Genomic DNA, 20,014 nt, shown 5'->3' with positions numbered 1-20,014 from the left:
CTGTCGGTTCTAATTCTTAAAGAAGCGAGGTTGTAAAGACATTGTCCATGCCTAGACCGGTCTTTGACTCCGATTACCTCGTGGCGAGGGGACACTCTTTGGGCCGGCCTGATAGGTAGGTAAATGACAGGCTGGGGTGAGGCGACATGCTAATAGCAGTACTCCAGCCCATCGTGTAACAAGAACATAACACATACATGTCCAGTGGTTGTATGGTTCTTAGAGAGTGAGTCAGTTTCTCGGAGAAGCATCTTGATATCCGTAGCAAAGGGGTATGCATCATAGCACGTAAAGTATGCCTTGTACATAGTCTACTCATCGGGTGGAGTGAGAGTAGGGTGTTCTTTGCCAACCATTGCCTCCAGCCCATGAGGTTTGACATTCCCTGTAGACGGACGGTGATGAGGTTATTGCTCTCGCTGGTTTTCTGCTGCGAATGCGACTTCTTTCGCTTTTGTTGAAGTTTGGATCTGCATTCAAATCAGCCCGAGCACTGCGAATGTCTGGAATTGCGTACGCGTGTCACACTTGCTAACATAAGATCTGCCAGTCAGAATAACATATGATGCCGTTTCTGCATTGCCATAATCTACCGGATCTACAAGATCGTGACCTTGGCTCTTTCTGATCGGCAAAAATATAGGACTTTAGATGCTGACATAAGGGTTCTTTGAGAGCTCGACACACTACTTTTGCTTCGGGTAGTCTAAGCCTGCCAAGTTGCCCACGTCCGCAGCTACCCCGCGTGTCTCATCGGCCGCTATTTCACCCTCCCTTTCGTCCAAATATCCCGGAGTTGAGTAACGGGCACTATAGCTCTTCCTGGAAGGATGACATTGGCAGGGAATCCGTTCGCGCCCTCCGAGTCGTGATACTAGTGTGGATAGAGTATCGGCAGCTTGGCTGGGTCGTACAGAGCCCATGCCCGTGGGCGCTCAGGGTCTCCGTCTCTGTCGACTCCGTGTTGCCAGACCCTGAAGTCAACGCGGTGTAATCGAGAGATGTGTCTGTGTTGTTTGCGAGGGGCGCCATCTTGATATTGTTCGATCAAGACGAACAAGAGAGAAGAAGCACCCGGAGAGATAGAAAGAGCCAAATGGCTGAATACGACTACCATCGTTGGGAAGGAGCAGGCAGTGTAGCTCGCGAACTTCGTCACGGACCTTCTGCCCACTGATAGGTTCGAAGCCTGGATCCACCTTGGCTGTGCGATAGAGTTGCGAGGGGCCGGCTTCGACGTCTGGTCGCATCGCTGAAAAGAAATGAAGGATTGGAGCAACAGAATGCATGGCGACGGTTTGGAGTCGCTATAAATGTGTCAAGTTATTGATCGAGGATGAGCGATTGAAAGTCAATAGATGATTGGAAGAAGATAAAGGATTGATGGGCACATGGAAGACTAGCAAGAAGGAATGCGGTGCCTTGGACGACTTTGTAGACCGATTCTTGAGATGCTACAAATATTTATCCACAGCGGTTTGCACATCTTTGATGGCTTGCTACAGAAAGTTAGCGACGGCGTAACAGCGTGCCCCTAGCTACCTACCTTACCTCGTCCTTTCTCGCTGCATTTGCGACGGAGACCAACTCCTGTCCCCGAGCCTTGGAATAGCTGCCTTTGTTCCATGGCAGCACAGGGCCCTAATGCTAGTAGTCGTTTCATCCTTTCGGGTTAAAGCTTTACAGTAATTGTCAACTTGCTTCTCTGCCTGTTTGACTTTTCGTGTACTTAATCTAGAACGTTTGAATTCTGCATAGAGTTGATTACGTTAGCGTCTATTGACAATTCGATAGACGGTTACATCAACTCTTTGGCGAGATTCGGGCGCTGTGGAAGTCTCCTGCACACAGTAAACTTCATCTCTGGCAGAAAACTCACTGCTGGAAACTGCCATTCAGAGTTTCGCAGTATCAGCCTGGGCCTTTAAGGCCCTCCGTAGGTACTTGTCTGCCTGCCGTATCCTCCAAAGGAAGTAGGTTGTAGCATCGAGCTTGAGCTGGCTGCCATTTTACTAACGGTTGTGATTGATGAGAGGTGCTGAAGAAAAAAGACCTAGAAGATCTCAGGCATACGTTGTCAAGTGTTGTGAATAGAGGGGCTTCAATTATCTCGCCACGACCTACGACAGTTAGCAACAGCGTCGACTCCACGACGCAGGAGCGTCGCTTCAGGCGGTTCATGGCTTACCGTGATACAATCTTTCTTGTGGGCTCGACAGTGGGTACATTTGGCCGAAGCCGCTACCTCGCAGTTAGCTCGCAGTCTTGTCTATAGGCAGGGGGAAAACTTACAATTGTCATCTTCCCATACTTATGCTTACCCACTAAGTAGTAATGGTTAGTTTGCAGTAAAAGGGTTAAATAGAAAGACCGCGCTTTTGTTATCAACTAACTTATGAGAGTTATGAGGTAAGGTTCTATAGATATGTGAGTGATTGAACGATGATTGATAATTAATGAGAATGGATAAACGATTGATAGAGGATCTTTGAGGAGGATGGATGATTGATGGAAGGGGGTTGTGGATGCACATCTAGGAATGCAACACTTACGTTGCGAGACTTGAATTAGGGTTTTCTGTTGAAGAGGAAGAAGCTCTATAAATATAAATATATTAGCTTCCTGACTTGGCTTCTAGATCTTGTGGCTTCGTGGCCTACCCTACCTAGCTCGCTGATTGTCTGGTGCGCGGAACGCGGCAGAGCACCAAGGTTTTGCAGTAGAGGACTGGAAGCTGCTTGGGACGAGACTTGGGAAGATAGAACCCTGATACTTGAAGTGAGCCTTCCAAGTTTGGACCGATTCTGTACTCAGGCTGATGCCTGTTCATGCTCACTGCTCGCAGAACTAATCTGAGCAATCTCACCGGCGAAAAGCAGCCCCGCAAAACCCTACAATGTCCGTGAGGCGGTTATTCCTAGCTTCGCGGGTGATCGTCGACAATTCCGTAAAGTTACCCCATGACGGCTGGCTACAACCTAGGATAATGACCAGGCTCATATCTCGTCGGGGATATAAGGATACCTCCGTCTCCACCACTTTCACCCTCGGTTTCGTTACCCTCCCCGCCAGGTTTACTCTCGTTTTTATTGCCTTCACTGTCGGACGTGTCATCGTCGCCAGCTTCTTCATCACTGAGTGTGGACGCGGTAAAGAGTATGCTTTCTACCTGGAGTAATAGTCTCAAAGCAGTAGTAGAGAGCAATGGCCTGGCAAATGTCAGCAACCCACGAGTCAAAATCCAAGCAACATATGAAGGTGTCTGAGAGATTTGGGGGGCCTGGATCATGGCGTGGGATCGACGACGATGTGGAGCTAGGAGGGGTGAGGCTGCCGATGATATGATCAAAATGATAACAGCTGGCCTCAAATTCCTTTAGGTATTTATGATTGAACGCCGGAGAGATTGTTCGGAGGAAATCATCCACGGAAATAGGAAATATTTGAGTGACTATAGAAGTCAGCTTGATGTAATAAAGAGTAAAGCGAGCCATCTGTCGAAGCCTTCGCCACGGCTCATATAATGCTATATTTACTATAAAACTTACATTGCTGACGAAAATGAAGGAAAGAGTTGGTAAGAGCTGAGTTGTAAAGCTTGCCACCTACAGTCATGACAAAACCATCTGGATTAGGGAACGGGCGCCGAATTGCACATGAGAACTTGTGTTCGGGCACTATTGCCTGAAAGCAGGCTTCGGATTCCATTGGAGTACTCTTAAGCGTCCTGGCGTCTGGATTTCGATGATATGGGAGGGCATTCTCCCTGTCGTGACCTTGGGTCCTCGTCTTTTAGGAGTAGCGTAGGTCGCAGCTTCGTGAGTCGACATTCACGAAACTAAGAAAACCACACTCTAACGCCCCGTGTTGGCAGACTTCGTTTCGGAACGAGCCGAGCGCGAACGGTATGATATGGGCTGCTCCTTAAGGCCCACGAGGACCTATAAAGCCGCCGTGCTTGCTAGACCCTCCGTCATCTGAGCCTTCCTGCCTGTTCGAATTACTGTGACGCTTACGCCACAGTTCCATGGTGTTCGTGTGCTCCTTTTCAACCTCTTGTATGACGCCGCCCCGCTTCTCGAAGGCCATCCAAGAGGATAGTGAGACAGTACCTAAAGCGCAAGACACACTCATCATTGACTTCTGGAACTGTATGTACAAAGTAATCATAGTGGTGTCCAAAAGGAAGAGAATCACTAGTTATGCTTCCTTCATCTTCGTCAGGGGTTTCAGACTGCTCTAGACCGGGGATGGAATTATCGTTAGTGTCATCGAGGTCGGATTCATCTTTACTTGAGTTCGCATCATGTTCAAATGCATCTTCAGTGTCGAAGTCTTTGTCGTCAAGGCTGCCTTTAGCTGTAACAGCTGCGTTACTAGACGTAGCCTCAGAGGGTTCCTCGACAAAGGCTTTTCCAGACGTAGCTGGGGGAAGTGACTGAGTCTCGGAAGCAAGGCGCTCTTCCGTGAGTAGGGAAATCGCGAGGCTGGTCGCGCCTCTCTCGGTCCTTGTTGTTCTCTTGGATCTGATTCTTGATCATCTCGGTCACTTGCTTGTAGTTGTCCCGGCAGGACGTCTCAGCCGCGTATACCGCATTCTGGAACTCACTCATGGTCATGCCATCCCAAATCCGTACTGCGGCCCGTAATGTACGGTCGAGTCCTTCATGTATGCGTCGGATAATTTAGGTCAGCGTCTTGTAAAGGGCTACCCGTACAGATCGTTGGTAGGAGCGTTAAAACTCGGTTGATCGTACGGCCCAGATCGCGGTTTGCGGGATCACATGGATCGTGGATCCGATGTGCCTACTATAGACAATTGGGCGACCGAGTTCAACTCCTATTCCTTGACATTCGGCATCTGTAATAACAAGACCTCGGCCTGGATCCACACATCTTCGGTCGCGGTTAGCGGGATTGCCGACGATCTCTGTAGCATATTTATTGTCGGGAACAAGGCAGAAGATCGTCCCGGGTTGGTCCATCTTTGGACGGCATGTTGACGAGGAAAGAGGTTCAATCAGGCGGAAATGGCGAAGGTTTTATCGGGCGGAGGGTTGTGCGAAGGAGAAAGTGTCCGCGCAGGCGCGCCTGCCGGAATTGAGACTCCAGGTTGGCGGCCCGGGCGGAAGTAGGGTCGGCCGCGATGGCCGCCTTTACGCGGTCCGAAAGGACGAGCAATTTGTTAAGGCGGACAACAAACTCCGGGGGGACGGGGTGACAAGCCTTCCTTTTGTCGGTACAGCGATTGCACTTTGAGCGCCCCTCGCGGGTCACGCAGGTGGGCGTTGCCGCGAGGAGACATCTTGGCCGAAAGAGGTTGTTGTGGAACAGCCCCCCGGAACCAAGACCCCAGCCCGTTGGATGAGCAGGGCATTCACGTACGACGGCCGATGGGTCGCGAGCTGTGATGGTTGTAGACGACCCTCTCGGAATGGGACGTCCCGGCCCGGAAGTGCGAGGGCGCGGCGCTGCTCGGGCGGTCACATATTCATTGCCATCCTTATCTTTAACGAGCACGCCAGTAGTAGTATACAACTCTGAGCGTGGGGGGGCAGAACCGCCTCCCAAGAACCGACCCGAGGAGATCATTATGCCAGGCCGTAAGATGTCGTATCATCCCTGATTGTAGTCGTCGGGGGCCTTTGACGGGATGGCGATGGCGGGTACAGCTGCTAGTAGTTGATACGCAGAGATGACCTAAGATGCGTACGCTGTCAGATCGTTCGTAGAATTTACACCAAGGGAGGTGCAGAGGAGAGGCAGGGGTTGGGCGAGAAGATTGGCATGATTGTTGAGTGCCACTTGAGCTGCTGCCAACACTAAATCGGAGGAAAAGGAGGCTGATTTGCGATAGAATGACAACAGCGATTCAAGTTGACAACAGTGTGTGAGGGCAGCAGTAGTTTGCTTGCAATGTTGACAGTGTAAAGCGGGTAGAGAAGTGTTCTTCTTTTTCTTTCAAGACTGAAACTCACATATTTGTATACAGTTAGACTTCCAAAAGTATATTCGAGCATCTGGACAAGAACACTGGGCTCAAGGTGAGCTCCCAAATGGCGGGGGGATAGATCGCCACAGTTGACAGCTGGCTGGAGACAAAGGAACGCCATTTTTAACGAAGGCAATACTACTTGACAATTAGGATAACACCCCAAGCTCAATCAAAAGGGCACTTACATGTCGTGTAGGGAAGGGGTTGGCGGCAGAGGGGTCCCTCGGGTGGGAGTGTAACGGACGTGGAAACCGTGTAGCTTCCGTATAAGACTTGTTGTCAATAAAGAGCGGGCTGCTAATATGTTATGTCGTCGTCGTCCTCCTCCCTTTTCGGCAACGCATGCAACCCCGGGACTCGCTCGTCCGGTTGCTCCCAGTCCCAATCGTCCCCACGGACCGAACATCGTTCGCCATGGTCTCTGAAGCTGGAATTAGCACAGCAGCCTCTCCCAAAACCACGGCAAAATACGACACTCGGGGAAAACTCCCCATTCTCCCTTGCAGGAAGAACACCCGCCCACGACCAATATGCCGGCCCGTTAGAAGAGAATCGCATTAATGTACGAGGGTCTGTGGCTCAATATTTGGGATGGTTAAAGGCAGCCGGCGCGGAGTGGGAAGAGCGAGTATGCATGTCTCTGCTCGTCGGCAGGCATTTGTGCAGTACCATGAGTAGACCCTTTTGCGTGGGGCCCCCGCCTTCGCGGCATCAAATTCTATTATGACTTTTTGGATAGCTTTCATAAGTTGGTATGCCGATATGACCCCGAAAAGCGTATAGCAGCAAGGTCATTTGCGGAGATAACACCAGTCGCGGTGTACACAAGATCGGCAGAAATTGTTGTGGAGAATCCGGGGTTTTTGATGGCTTGCCAGGATCGGTGCAATCGTCGCCCACACCTGTCGAGTATTGTAACCAGCCATTTCATGATGGGCGGTTCAGGACGATGCCTCTTTCTCTTCCTTTAGCGACTTCCTATGTCTGTCCCCACATGCTTCAACTGTCCGAGGTAGGGGTCGGAGGTGTATTTGTCGAATCCCTCGCCAGCGTCCTTCATAGGTCCTCGATCATATCTCCCCTTTGCCTTTCAGTCCAAGTTCATCCGACAAATAAACTGGGAAAAGCCAATTTCTAGCTTCGACAATTCAACCACTGTAAGCGTTATATTCAGGACTGGAGCTTGAATCTCCATTCCTCCACACCGGGCATATCGATCTTGGAGAAAACCTCATGTAACAGCGCGCGACCGTCTCTGTACGTCTTCGCCTTCTCTCCGCAAGAACCGTCCAGGGCACAGTAGAGCGTGGGCTAGGGTTCTCGAGCCCCGCGGGGACCCATTCCTTCTCCGACTTCTCCTTCATCGCCTCCATGATTTCCCCCTCGAGACTGGGTTAATGTATTTGTTGCTGATTCCCCGGTCGTGGGGAGACGAAGCGTGCAGAACGGACGGCGGGGATTTGGCTCAGCCCAAACATTCCCCGGAACATCAATAGACATGATGCAATACCAGTCTACTGGTGTGATGATTATGGATTGAGGTTGTGTCTAAGGTCAGTGAAGCGGAGGCGCCGAAAGATGTTGGTACTGGGCATGTTCACACGGCAGTCGGAGATTGCCACAGAGTTGTGGCTGTTGCGGGGGCTTGCTGAAAAGGCTGTTGTTGTGGATTGCAGCTCGAGCATTCGTGTCTAAACTGATCTAGATCCGGCTATTTCATCATATATCTGGTGACGAGCGTGTACATCTATGTAGATGTTCGGGATCGTAGCCTTGTAATCCGGGAACAGACGAAGTTGGAAACTTCTATTGCTATAGTCCAGATGGACCATAGCAAACTGGCGTGAACGAGCTAGTTGTCGGCAGTCCTGGTTCACGAGAGCTAGGTTCGCAAGAGCGGACCATAATCCGCGGCTCTAGAGATACTAAACATGGCGAAGTGTGCTAGATCAAGAGTGTCACTGAATTCTCCGATCTCTCCTTTGTAGGAAACGGGATCACCTCCACTACTATGTTGAAGCATTCTCCTAGGTAGCGGCGCAGCGCCGATTGTCAGGTGTGTTGTAGTGGCGATCAAGAGCACGCCATTCATTCGGCATAAGTTCATAACACTTCCGTATCGCACGGTGTCTGGGGCGTCCGACCCGAGTTCGTTGTCGACAGGATGTTTTGGGCTGCAGCAGGTAAGCCAGGTCTGGTTGGCAACTGGTGCACTGCGAAAGAGGTGGTTAAACATCCAGAAGTCTGACAGGAACCACCCATCCCTAGTAGGCGACGCAATATCAGCAATATCTGTGATGCCGCAAAAAGCGACGATCCTGAATCTGAATTGGAAATTCTTCCCAGGATCTCCACGGGTATAGCACAGGCGGTTCCGCTAGCTGTCTTTCTTTCTTGTCGCCATCCCTCTTCCCTCGTCATGAAATCAGTATTTAGGTCGAACCAGCTGTTGCCATTAAAAGAGGTGCTCGAGTAGTACTAGCAGTTCCTCAAAGCCCAATCCATGCGGTGGGCGCGCTTCTTCGCGATGGCCTTCTGCAATTCAATCCCTCTGGCTCTGAGGGTAGACACAACCTAGCAGCGTCAACGAAGCCACGACGCGGGAGCGTCGTCCCAGGAGGGGTTATACTCACAAAAATGCATTCCTTTTTCAAATTTTTGCAGTGGACACATTTCGCAGACGCCGCTGCCACGCTGTTAGGTCGTGACTCCTTACAAGGGAGGGATACTTACAACTATCGTCCTCGCACTTGGGGGCTGTGCCCCGCAAGTCCCATGTCGCCATTTGATTCAAGCAACGCTTACATGCAACGGAACGCTTGGTGGGAGCCATTGCCTCGAAGGTGATTCGTCGGTTACTCTCTGATTAATGGGATCTTGTCCTGCAAGTAATAAGGGGGAAATACCATCAGCTGGTAGTTCCTCCTCGGGTCAGGCTTTCTTCAATGCACGACGTTCCCCTACGCGTCCCACTTTTCGAATTTCAAGGCATCAGAGAGGAGTCATGATCCTTCTTGTTGATTCGAAATAGATGGGCTCCTTTCCATCTGCGCGATCTTCAATGGCCTGTTTGAAGCTTTCATATGATATGCTGATCTTGGTTTGAATTTGGAAGAATCCTATTGAAAAACAGCCGGCGAAGCACACCTCAGTCCTGAGAATCACTATTATGTGATTTACTCTGTAGAAATCCGATAGGTAGACAGTTCAACTGGCTGAGCAGTGTGGCCTTCGTTCCACACAACACCTTGTTGTGAGTGTGAGTGTGTAGGGCTCTTATTTCCCCTGTTTCTGAAACGAGGCCAATTTCTGTGTTCGCTGAATCTGGTGATAGGCCGAGGTAAGTCATGGTAGGTGTAAAATCTTGATGTGATGATTTTGTCCTTGCTTGTGGTCGGCTCCTTGGTTTGCGCAGAGTGCTACGGCATGAGTTGAGCTATAGAACAGCTGTAATGTGGAATAACTGATTGAGAAATTATGTGATGGCGGAATGTGTATTTCATAGAGAGCTTCTTGTTGATGTAGGAAGCTGGGGGGACATATTCATCTCGACGAGAATGCAGGCTACCTATGCATTCTGTTGATTAGGAAATGCTTTGAAGAATATTGTGATATTGAATGATGGTATATATATTGATGAGTAAAAGATGATGATAAAAGAATAGAGACCCAGAATATTCAATACTTATATATGCCAGTCTCATCGAATCTTTGCATGCAGCATAGAATGAGTCCTACGTTTGCTGTTTGCTGTGTGAAGACTTTGAATGTGCATTATCGCTCTCAAACAGACAATCAAGACAAGCACTTGCCTGATCAAACAACAATCAAGCATCCGCAAGCCGGTCACTAGAGGGTATTCGCAGTAAGCAAAGCAAACCAGCAAACTCTCTACCCTTCTATCCTAAAGATGTGCACTGTATCGTGTACCATGAACAAACGATGGTGAAGATTGTGATTTTTGTGACAGCTCCAGTCAACACTGCTGTGCCATAACTCCGCATTTCATTTAAGAAACAAAAGCAACGAATACGGATCCCAAGCTAGAGCACGTGGGCATCCGAATTGAAAGGGAGACAAGGGAACGAATAATCATTGGGCCCAGACTTAGGATCCGCATATAGGGCGTCCCACACCTTATCCTCCAGATTCTGGATATTCTTCTCGCAATCGCTTGAAGCAAACGAATCCCTGTGATAGGTTGAGGAGATAAAGAAGACTAGAATCCCTGAAGAAGAGTCACAAGGTGATAGACAGCAACAGACAGCAACAGACAATCAAGAGCCAAGGGCTGCACTTCCCCTCACTGTACCAACTGATACGGGAAAACAGAAAAGAAACAAAATATCGACCCGTCGCTTGTTTTCAACGATTCTGATCCCAATCGAGCGATCGGATCGGCAAAGCCAGCAAACAGAAACCCCGGGGTGCTGTAGTGTACCGAAAAGGCTCATCTTCTGGTACTGCGCATAGATAGAGAAGCTTACATGTCTATCTGTCTGGGCGGACAGCTGCAAGGCTGACCCAACGCCGCGACCCCGCAGCCAGCCATTAGTCATGACCGCATACCGAATATTGGATCTCCGCCAGGATCGAGGATATGCGGATATGGGTTTGCGGAAGTCAGGCGGTTTGTAGCGGTGAAGAGGATCTGGGGATTTGAAAGCGGGTGGTAGCGGTTTCCAAGGCAGCGAGCGCTCTCAGCTCATATGAGTCCCTCGAAGTGCGCGAGATTACTGAGCGGTGTAGAAATGCGAGACAGGATTCTCAGGTCTCGAGGACTAGCCATCGGTATAGGACTATAGGTAGGCATGGGGTCGAGATACCATATGACAGTCCCTGCAGGTCGAAACGGCTTACTCCGTCGCAGGATCAAAGAAAGCCTCGCTCGATAAGACGGGTAAGGTAATCGTCCGCCGTGACACCGAGTAGGCCCTCGCAACCAGGATTTCCATTTCCTGGTATCGTATGGGAAAAGGCGGATGGGAACAGGCGCGGTGAAACACGCCGGCTTTTGCGGCTTCGTGGTCGAGGGGGAGTCGTACCGATGATTCCCGTCCCAAAGCAAAGCTACCCGCAGCACATGCATAGAGAGGCACAGAGTGACAAGAGGCCATGGGAGAGAGATGCAGGAGGCGTGATGCGTGATGCAATACATCCCTCCCTGCGTCCAGGTGGCTGTCGCAAGCCTATGATCCATCCAGGGCAAAAGGATCGCAACGGCTCACCGAACCCCTCTCGAACGATTCGAACCCCTCGCGTTTCCCCTCGCGGCAGCGTGGGAATTCGGCGGATGCACTGGCACAACAGCTCAGCGTCCACGATATGGCTGTCCATCACCCGCGGCTGTTGGCATTCCTTCGTTATGTCGTTGTATCGTCAAAATGTATGCGCTGCAAGAGATTAAGATCTACCTCGGCTGTCCTGTTCTACAGCAACAAGTATCTCGATAACGATAGCGATACTGATAGCGATAGCGATAGCGATAACGGTTGAAACCCTCCTCCTCCTCATCAGCCTTACCTGTACAACAACTACTGGCCACTACCCTACCCCCCTCCTCCTCATCCTCTACCCGAAAACCACGCCGCTTCTAGCTGTCAACCGCCCAAAAAAATGACGCATCGGAAATCCCTTTCTCCGCCTCTTGTCAGAAAACGTTCCTTGACCTGCCGCTCCACTCCTCGCAGGACCGTTTCGTGGGGGAGAAGAGGGGAGGGGGAGGGGGCTCTTCTTCGAGTATTCCCAAGACCCCTACTGTAACTTAATTTAGTCCAGTCTGCAGTCTGCATGTACAATAAGTAGTTACAGCGTCGTACAGCACAGAATAATATCCCAGATGCCACGGTTCTACGGGCTTATCAACAAGCATGTACACGGGGCCAGGACAAGGGACACAAAGAGAACAAGGGAAATTAAGACAAAAGACACTGAACACTGAATGACGTATCTCTTACATGGGGCAATCCTCGACACATGCGGAACGACAGCCTCACTTTTGGGCTTGACTTGGCTCGCAAGGCTTACTCGTTTCTTGGGTGAAGGAGGGGAGGTATTGGCTTTACTGTCATCTTGAGTCTCCGGGTTTTGGGAATCTTGAGAGGCGGCTTAATGATTACTTACCGACCTAGCTACCTTCAATGTTCGTGTTCCTCGATAGATAGAGAGGAGATAATGAAGTTCCATGTCTGACTGTGCTGTGCCGTGGAAGCCGCTCCTTTATCAATATATCTATCATATAGGTAGACAACGGGGGGACCCTTCACCACAACCCCCGCAATCCAAAATATCGATATTCATACCTACCCATATCATATCGACATATCGATATGCATATCTGTATCCGAACCAGAAACAAAAAAAACAGGCCATCCCATAAATGCCCAAAACAGCCGAGTGGGGTTCGTTGAGCGGGAAGGGCCGGGCGTGGGGATTCGAAATCTCGAGGGTTATAAAGCTGCGACCGGATCCTGCAACGAAGAAGGTCATGTTTCCATTCGACATACTGACTGGCTAGCTTGCCTTGCCTTGGCCTGGGCTCTGCTCTGCTTTGCTTTGCTCTGCTGTGGCTCCTATATATACACAAATCTGTCTGTTCAGACCTTGGCTCTTGTCTCGCTATCCTCTCTACCTATACATTACATACCTACATACACCAACAAGACAAGACCAAACAAGACATACGATACGATATAAACCCCCCAATCCTCACCTGACCCAGTTAGCCTCGCCATCCTATTATATATTATACTATTCATCCACCAGCTCTCCCAAGGAAAGAAACAAAAAGCAAGGTCGGAAACCAAAGAGCAAAACAGAATGTGCCTCCGAACTGTCACCCATCCCGTGAACCACTGCTGCGGCTACTGCTGCAAAGCCGAGCAGTATGGGAACCACGACTATTGCGGCTGGTGCGATGCGTCCAACTGTCTCTGAGGTAGCCTTGCTTTGTCACGGCTCGGTTACATGATTCCATATCATGGCTTTACGAACACGATACGCTGCGGTGTGAGATGATTAGGTGATTTTCCGGGTTTCGATGGCGCTGGATGGCGCTGCATTAATGGGATGGGGGAAGGGAGTTGGTTTGGTTCTGGTTCTGGTTCTGGTGCTCGACTTTGCGTGTACCATTCTTCGGGCATTTGGACGGGGTTTTTTCGGGGTTGGAGTTTTTGCGGCGTGGGGGAGGAAGCGGGGAGGGAAGCCAAGAGAGGAGATCTGCAGGCAGGCACTTTGGGGAATGCTGGGCTGTCGATGAGTCTTTATCATTATCTTATTTTCAATCAACCTTGAACGCCGTTCAACTCCCCTTCCTGGTATCATACTTTAGACAGACGCCGTGCTCGTACATTCATCCGCATGCTGCCAACTCCGTTACCCCAGGCTCAAGAATACCCCCGAGATTTCCGCTTTGTTGTATTTGACATATTTCCCCCTGCCTTTGTCAATCTCGTGATATCGATCCCAGAAGCGGCAGTACAGCGGTTCGATCATCTGCTGCACTTGTCGGCCCAGGATCTCTCGAACTTCTCGCTCCATGTAGAGGCTCTTGTGCTTAGCCACCAGCTCGTCAAAGCTGACGTTGAATAACCGGAACTTCTCCTTAATGGCATCTTTGTCCTTGCTGCTGAGCCCCTTGTGCATGGCCGATGAGTCGATGCCAGCAGAACCGCCGGAAGATGGTCGACCACGGTTCGTGTACTGCACGTCAAGGAGATGTGTGGATGGCTCACGCCATCCAAGGGTGTAGATTTGAACGCCAGTCTTGCGCCACTTGTCGACATCGGCCATGCGAGACGCCAAGAGAGGCTGAAGATCTGAACCCCGAATCATGCGATCGACAACGGTGGCGCTATTAGCTATGAAGACACCCAAGGCTGGCTTGCTTTTGATAAGCACTTTGCCTTTCTGCTCCAGGGACGTCAGGAGCGTGTCGATGGTGTCTATACAATAGTGGGCGAAGATCTGCTTGCCGTCTGCTGAAATATCGAATGACTTCAGGCTCGGGATCTGGTCTGAAGTATTTCCTGGTGCCGCATTCGCCTTCCACCCCCCGTCCCCAATGGCGATCATAATACTTGATATCGGACGCAGAAAATCGACCATAGTCTGCAGTCGAGTCATCGTCTCCGTCACAACTGGTAGGGGAGAACCATCCTGGGGCATAGCTTGGAGTCCGTTTATGCGACGGCGTGTGTCCTCTAGTAAATCGGCCAGCGATGATTTTCCCGTCTCTCGGATGGGCTTCAATGCTGCCGCAAAGGAAGGCTTCAGCTCGCCTGTCCTACTATCAAGGCTCGCAGAGAGACCCGTCATGATCTCCATTATCTCGTAAGCAAGATAGCAATCAGTGCTCAGATTGGCCTTGATATGTGCATTCAGTTCTCGAAGGGTCCGAGCAAGTTCTGATATAGCTCCCTGGCAAGTTAGGTTGAATACCTTGCTCCATTCGTCTCGGGCGAAAAGACTGCATATGTTGTCGTATTCGGCGACGAAAGCCGCTTCCATTCCCTTCGCATACGTCCCTATGCCATTTGTACCCTGTCGATAAACAGCGTCGGGCGTTTTCTTCTTTGCGGTATTGACCGATGCAGAGGCGAGGTTCTGGAGGGTCGAAATGAGATATGGGCCCCGGACACTTGCGTATGCCTGCAACATTGGCGAATCCCCACCAAGTCCGTTCTGTCTGGTGCTCGAGGCAATGTATGAGTTAATCAGACCTAGGAGAGTCATCTTATCCTGGCCCAGAGCAGGGAATGGCTTGTCTTTGGTAACAAAGTGAAGTGGCTCGATAGGTCTCGACTCTTCCTGTAGGATCTTTGCAAAGTAGCTTTCCAGTTGGGTATTGCCGGATTTGAGGAGTCTGCTGAGATCCGCCAATGATTGTTGATTCGATCGAAGGTTTGTTCGTTTCATATCAGCGAGGGCTTTGTTGACATTTTTGACGGAAGTAAGGAACGCTGATAAACCAGCCTTTTCTGGTCTACAAACGGTCAGCAATTGATTCATGGACAGCTTGTGCTATACTGGCCCTTTGCGAATAACATCCTCCTCACTGTTCTTGATATCCGAGGGCAGCCTAATTTTTTCAATCGCTGAGAGGATTCCTTCGATATCTGCAGGCCGTCAGCACATATCTAGCGGATATCCTTGAGGCTTCGTACTTGATCCCAGGACCTGCAGTCTTTGGGTATTGCCATAGACTGGGCCGATAGCATCCTGCATCGACTTTCCGTTTGACTCGAGGCGGGACAGGGACGCTTGTATCTTCTTGCTCAATTGACTGGTCTTCTCCAACCGCGAATTGAGCACCTCAACCTCCGCGCGCGCCTCCTCGTCGGCAGCTTTGGATCCAAGACCTACCGCCATCTTTGATGGTTGCAGAGACCAGGCGCTGCGCCCGACGAGATACATCGTTTTCGGGATGACGGGCGCTAGACCAGGATATTCCGCTGCTAACTGGACTCGGTGCTCCGAGGGCGGTGAGACAGGAATGGAGAGAGATCTCCCCGCGTCTAGACCATTGAGATGGTAATGGGAGGAGAGAGGATCTTTGAAGGCATTCGCACCGTTAGATGGGTGGTTGATGCCAGGTAGATTGCGCAAAAGCACAGTTATTGAGGCTAGTAATGCACTTGGGTATCGTGAATGAAGTAGTTACAAGTACCTGGGACCACTCTCTCAACCCCTCTCTCCCTCTTCCTCTCCAAAAAAAGATATGCGCCTCATCCAGCGACAACCAATTCAAAAATCTAAGTAATGTATACTGCTAGCATCACATGAAGCTCTACATTCATCTATGCAAATCCTTTTCATCTTCTCTCTATCCATTCCTGGTTGTATCCTCTTTCGATGATGTCACCGCCACTAAGTGCCCCTCAGCCACACCTCAACATCGCTTGTGGCTTGCTCCCCACAGGTACAAAGCTGCATGTTTCTGCCACCTTCTCTTGTCCATCATTGCGAACCAACCACCCATGATCTTCTAGTACCAGCGGGCATACCGTTGCTCATCCTTCCTTTCATTCTTCTTCTCACTCTCCTTTCCTATGTATTCTTCAATCCAGCGTGGCGTTTTGAGGGCTTCAAGGGCATGCATCAACAAACAATGCGCTTTTCGAATCCAGAAAGCACCGAATATTCCGGCGCTGAGACGACCTTGGCGAAACCACCTTGGGCGAGATAGCAAGCAAATTCGTACTTTATTCACAAGATCGAAGAGGGAAGCCGAACCCAAAAAATCCTCGTTCTTCAACCCGACCTTAATCGGCGCAACCTCCGCTATAATCGTCGGCGGCCTCTTCTTTATCCTGTCTGAAAGCGTTTCCGCGCAGCAACTACCTACGAAACCGCAGGCCGGAACCGGAGTGGAAAGGCAGAACAGAGTCCTTGAGGAGAAGGGGGCGGTTGACGGAGAGAATACGGCGGCGGTCTCTGGGTCGCCTTCACCGCAAGATGAAAAAACGTCTGATGCTCCCGCGGACGATTCGTCATGGGGAGTCTTCACCACCAGATTCGCGGTATTCTCTTCGGTCACGAATATCAAATGGGGTTCAGTGGCTGATTCGATAACGGATTTCATAATGCCCGAATGGGCAAAGTTATTGCCAGGATATATCAGCAAGTTACAGAGGGAGTTATCCATGGCCCCCGGTTCCTTGGCGGATGAGATATGGCAAGAGGCGCATGATCCGTACGTTAATCCCGAGATCCAGTACTCGGCCGAGGTCAGAGTGTCTGCGGATCTCTGTGACGAGGAGAAGAAGTTTCTGGAGAGGAGGAGAGAGGTCACACGGATTGCCCTGGCCAAATACCTCGGGTTACCAGAGGAAGAGGTTCATCCGGATGACGTTCCACGAATTGCCATGGTAGGATCAGGTGGTGGTTTACGAGCATTGGTCGCTGGTACTGGATCGATGCTTGCAGCAACCGAGGATGGTCTCTTTGACTGTGTTACCTACACAGCTGGAGTCAGCGGTAGTTGTTGGCTGCAAGCTCTATACAATTCTTCAATTGGTGAAAGACGATTCGACAAGATGGTCCACCACTTAAAATCTCGACTTGGGATCCATATCGCATACCCCCCTGTTGCACTTGAAGCTCTCAACACAGCCCCGACGAACAAGTTCCTCCTTCGTGGCTTTGTTGAGAAGTTGAGGGGTGATTGCAATGCTGACTTTGGGTTTGTTGACATCTACGGGTTAATATTGGCTGCAAGATTACTCGTACCAAAGACGGGGCTTGGTGTTGATGACAGAGATCTGAAGATCTCCAACCAGCGGAATTATCTCAAGAATGGCGAACACCCAATGCCCATATACACTGCTGTTCGACACGAGATACCCATAGAGGAAGAGGAATCAGAAGTAGAGAAAGCCTACGACTCCCCAACAGAGGAGACCAAGGAGAGGGCAAAGAAAGAGGCTTGGTTTCAATGGTTCGAAATTACTCCGTATGAGATGTTTTGCGAGGAGTTCGCTGCTGGGATACCTACCTGGTCGATAGGCCGAAAATTTGAGAACGGAAAAGATCTTCCCTCGAACGAGAGCGGCCTGCGTGTACCAGAGCTTCGTCTACCACTGTTACTTGGCGTCTTCGGAAGTGCGTTTTGCGCAACATTGAGCCATTACTACAAGGAGATCCGGCCAATCGTCAAAGGCATCACGGGATTTACAGGCATCGACGGCATGATCGAAGGGAGGAATGAGGATCTGAGCAAAGTCCATCCCATAGAGCCAGCCTCGATTCCTAATTTTGCGTACAAAATGGAAGGCAGGCTGCCGAAAACTACACCTGAAAGCATCTACAAGGCTACGCACTTGCAGCTCATGGATGCCGGCATGTCGAACAATCTCCCTATCTATCCTCTCCTTCGACCTGGACGAGACGTCGATATCCTGATCGCATTCGATGCTTCAGCCGATATCCGGACCGACAATTGGCTCTCGGTCGTCGATGGATACGCACGTCAACGGGGCATAAAAGGATGGCCTCTGGGTGCCGGGTGGCCTAAACAAAGCGATACGGCTGAGAAGACCGCTGGACAGCTCCAAGAAGCGCAAGCTGCAACTGTTGCAGAAGCAGCTTCCAAGGTGGAAGAAGCCAAGGCGGAGCAAAAGCAGCATCTCAAAGATGTCGCAACGGTACCGGAGAAAGCAGCGAACAGCATGGACAGCGAGGATTCAGGGGACCTTGGATACTGCACGGTCTGGGTCGGGACAACCGAGGAGCGCACTGATCCTTCCGACGAGGTGCGATCCAAAGCCGTCAATGAGGATTGGCAGTTGATGAAGCCGGATGCTGGGATTGCAGTTGTCTACTTCCCATTCCTCAGCAACCCCAAAGTCGAAGGCGTCGATCCGATCACGAGTGACTACATGAGCACCTGGAACTTTGTGTACACGCCGGAGAACGTGGACCACGTGATTGCTCTTGCGCGGGCGAATTTCGAGGAGGGGCGGGAGAGGACGCGGCGGTGCGTGCGGGCTGTCTACGAACGCAAGAAGAGGAGGAGAGAGGAGAGAGAGGCAGCGGAGCGGGAGGCTCGTTTCCGGCGCAAGATGCGACTGGGGATTGTGGGGAAGAAAGGGGAGGGGGACCACTTCCACCTGACTTGAGATGGGCCAGAAGGGGAAGGGATTTCAAGTGAAATAGGGGGTGGAATCACGCCAGTCGTATCATGGTATGTGAGTTCGAAAGCGTAGGTCTTTGATGAGATGGTCGTGATCGACCCTCAACAGAAAGCCGCAGTAGCAAGAACAGAGCCAAGATGAGTTAGTGGTACATGTACCCGGTCGGCCGCGTGGAAGGGTCAAAGGGTCTACGATTCTACCGGGATATGCGGTACGCAGCTGTACGCAGCTGTACCCAGGGACAACGTTGGGAAGATCTTTCTTGGCAGGGGTAGGATGCGCTGTGGTCTTTGCAGTTCCGTACACGGTACAGTATACATATACAAATATACAAATATACAAATCGTACATCTATATGATAGATACTATGTAGAAAGCATGCAAGGGCAGTAGTCATTATTAGCAGCAGAGTCCGAGACCCGACCATGAATTGCATGGCACCAGAGCTATCTATAAATAGCAGTCGAAAAGGCGAAAAGCGAAAAGAAAGAAAGTCAGAAAGCGGTTCCTGGATCCCCTTTTTCTCTCCCGTTCCTGACATTGGCTTCGGACTACTCGGGACCGGACCCGATCTTCTCTTATTCCATAATTCCCCTGACCTGCAGCTCCACAAACACGAAGCAAACACGAAGAGAGACGTGGGCCCTACCTAGTCTCTAGATTCTTATTCGAAATTCTCTGGATGCCTCGGCTCGGGACTTTGCAGTGCATTTTGCTCCGTGCGCGACTACTGTGCGATAGATACGTGCCCGGGGCTTATGGATGATGCCGTGAATAGTAGCCAGTAAGTACCTAGCCTTGACTTAGGACAGGCATCCTGGCCAAAGGGGAAAAAAGCGAATCAACGATTTTCTATCTTTTTCTATCGCTTTTCCCAATTTTTATTTTTTATTTTTAGTATCTTGGTGGTAGGTAGGTCAGGATGCTGTCTGTACCTGCGATGTTGTTTATGCAGATAATAATCGGTATAACGGCAACAATCATGAATAAGAGTAGTGAACATCGAATATTGAATATCGAATATCGAATACTAAGGTAGTTACTATTGTGGCCCTGGGAAAAGATACGAAAAGTGTTCCTGGCTACTCTTTTCAGCCGCACCCGGAAACGGCTGCACAGGGGCCGAGGGGAAGAGCGGCGCCACGATGCGAGGCGAGGCGATGCGATGATGATGATGTTGATGATGATGATGTCTTAAGGGCTATTTATGACTATTGCATTCCTGATAGGCAGGCAGGTATTATTTTTATGATTATACCGTATTCGTGCGTATTCTTATGATTACCGGGGATTCTCTTTTACCTATTCCGGTTCTCTTTTGTTCCCTCCCTTCACCTACACAACGTCTGCTTGTCTGCAATCCATCCATCGTCCTTCAACCAGCAAG

General features: G+C 50.4%; 6 protein-coding genes across 6 annotated transcripts; 1 reads left to right on the top strand and 5 right to left on the bottom strand.

Annotated features, from left to right (window-relative positions):
- Positions 1-1,721: 1,721 nt before the first annotated feature.
- M430DRAFT_207380 (hypothetical protein) lies at positions 1,722-3,254 on the bottom strand. The gene is made up of 7 exons (XM_024864360.1): positions 2,867-3,254; positions 2,666-2,766; positions 2,553-2,597; positions 2,394-2,417; positions 2,293-2,324; positions 2,189-2,241; positions 1,722-2,120 (listed from the first exon to the last, which is right to left on the bottom strand). Exons 1-7 carry the CDS (start codon positions 3,130-3,132, stop codon positions 2,102-2,104), a joined length of 540 nt encoding a protein of 179 aa, XP_024724440.1. The 5' UTR covers positions 3,133-3,254; the 3' UTR covers positions 1,722-2,101.
- M430DRAFT_207424 (hypothetical protein) lies at positions 2,842-3,816 on the bottom strand. The gene is made up of 2 exons (XM_024864361.1): positions 3,549-3,816; positions 2,842-3,451 (listed from the first exon to the last, which is right to left on the bottom strand). Exons 1-2 carry the CDS (start codon positions 3,706-3,708, stop codon positions 3,132-3,134), a joined length of 480 nt encoding a protein of 159 aa, XP_024724439.1. The 5' UTR covers positions 3,709-3,816; the 3' UTR covers positions 2,842-3,131.
- A 1,001-nt stretch (positions 3,817-4,817) lies between these two features.
- On the bottom strand, positions 4,818-6,061 carry M430DRAFT_207364 (hypothetical protein). The gene is made up of 2 exons (XM_024864358.1): positions 5,979-6,061; positions 4,818-5,700 (listed from the first exon to the last, which is right to left on the bottom strand). The coding sequence occupies exon 2, from the start codon at positions 5,590-5,592 to the stop codon at positions 5,017-5,019; it is 576 nt and encodes a 191-aa protein (XP_024724438.1). The 5' UTR covers positions 5,593-5,700; positions 5,979-6,061; the 3' UTR covers positions 4,818-5,016.
- A 1,625-nt stretch (positions 6,062-7,686) lies between these two features.
- Positions 7,687-8,828, bottom strand: M430DRAFT_16545 (hypothetical protein; the record flags this gene model as incomplete). The annotated part of the gene is made up of 5 exons (XM_024863478.1): positions 7,687-7,847; positions 7,898-8,169; positions 8,475-8,569; positions 8,629-8,681; positions 8,729-8,828. 5 exons carry the CDS (start codon positions 8,826-8,828, stop codon positions 7,687-7,689), a joined length of 681 nt encoding a protein of 226 aa, XP_024724437.1.
- A 4,541-nt stretch (positions 8,829-13,369) lies between these two features.
- On the bottom strand, positions 13,370-15,364 carry M430DRAFT_48255 (hypothetical protein; the record flags this gene model as incomplete). Its single annotated transcript, XM_024867984.1, has 3 exons — positions 13,370-14,978; positions 15,027-15,111; positions 15,160-15,364. The coding sequence occupies 3 exons, from the start codon at positions 15,362-15,364 to the stop codon at positions 13,370-13,372; spliced, it is 1,899 nt and encodes a 632-aa protein (XP_024724436.1).
- Positions 15,365-15,963: 599 nt separating this feature from the next.
- On the top strand, positions 15,964-18,975 carry M430DRAFT_33402 (hypothetical protein; the record flags this gene model as incomplete). The annotated part of the gene is made up of 1 exon (XM_024866363.1): positions 15,964-18,975. A coding segment is annotated over exon 1 (2,563 nt), but the record flags the coding sequence as incomplete, so codon positions are not given.
- Positions 18,976-20,014: the final 1,039 nt, after the last annotated feature.

This window comes from Amorphotheca resinae (assembly GCF_003019875.1).
Source record: "Amorphotheca resinae ATCC 22711 unplaced genomic scaffold M430scaffold_2, whole genome shotgun sequence".
Lineage (NCBI taxonomy): Eukaryota > Fungi > Ascomycota > Leotiomycetes > Helotiales > Amorphothecaceae > Amorphotheca > Amorphotheca resinae.
The sequence above is the reverse complement of the archived record's forward strand: the minus strand, read 5'-3'. Positions and strand labels throughout refer to the sequence as shown.

Coding starts and splice junctions, on each gene's coding strand:
- M430DRAFT_207380 (XM_024864360.1), bottom strand. CDS start 3,132: ATGAAGAAGCTGGCGACGATGACACGTCCGACAGTGAAGGCAATAAAA. Junction 2,598..2,665: donor CCAGACAATCAGCGAGCTAG/GTAGGGTAGGCC, acceptor TTATATTTATAG/AGCTTCTTCCTCTTCAACAG. Junction 2,325..2,393: donor TTACCTCATAACTCTCATAA/GTTAGTTGATAA, acceptor ATTACTACTTAG/TGGGTAAGCATAAGTATGGG.
- M430DRAFT_207424 (XM_024864361.1), bottom strand. CDS start 3,708: ATGGAATCCGAAGCCTGCTTTCAGGCAATAGTGCCCGAACACAAGTTC. Junction 3,452..3,548: donor CCTTCATTTTCGTCAGCAAT/GTAAGTTTTATA, acceptor TGACTTCTATAG/TCACTCAAATATTTCCTATT.
- M430DRAFT_207364 (XM_024864358.1), bottom strand. CDS start 5,592: ATGATCTCCTCGGGTCGGTTCTTGGGAGGCGGTTCTGCCCCCCCACGC.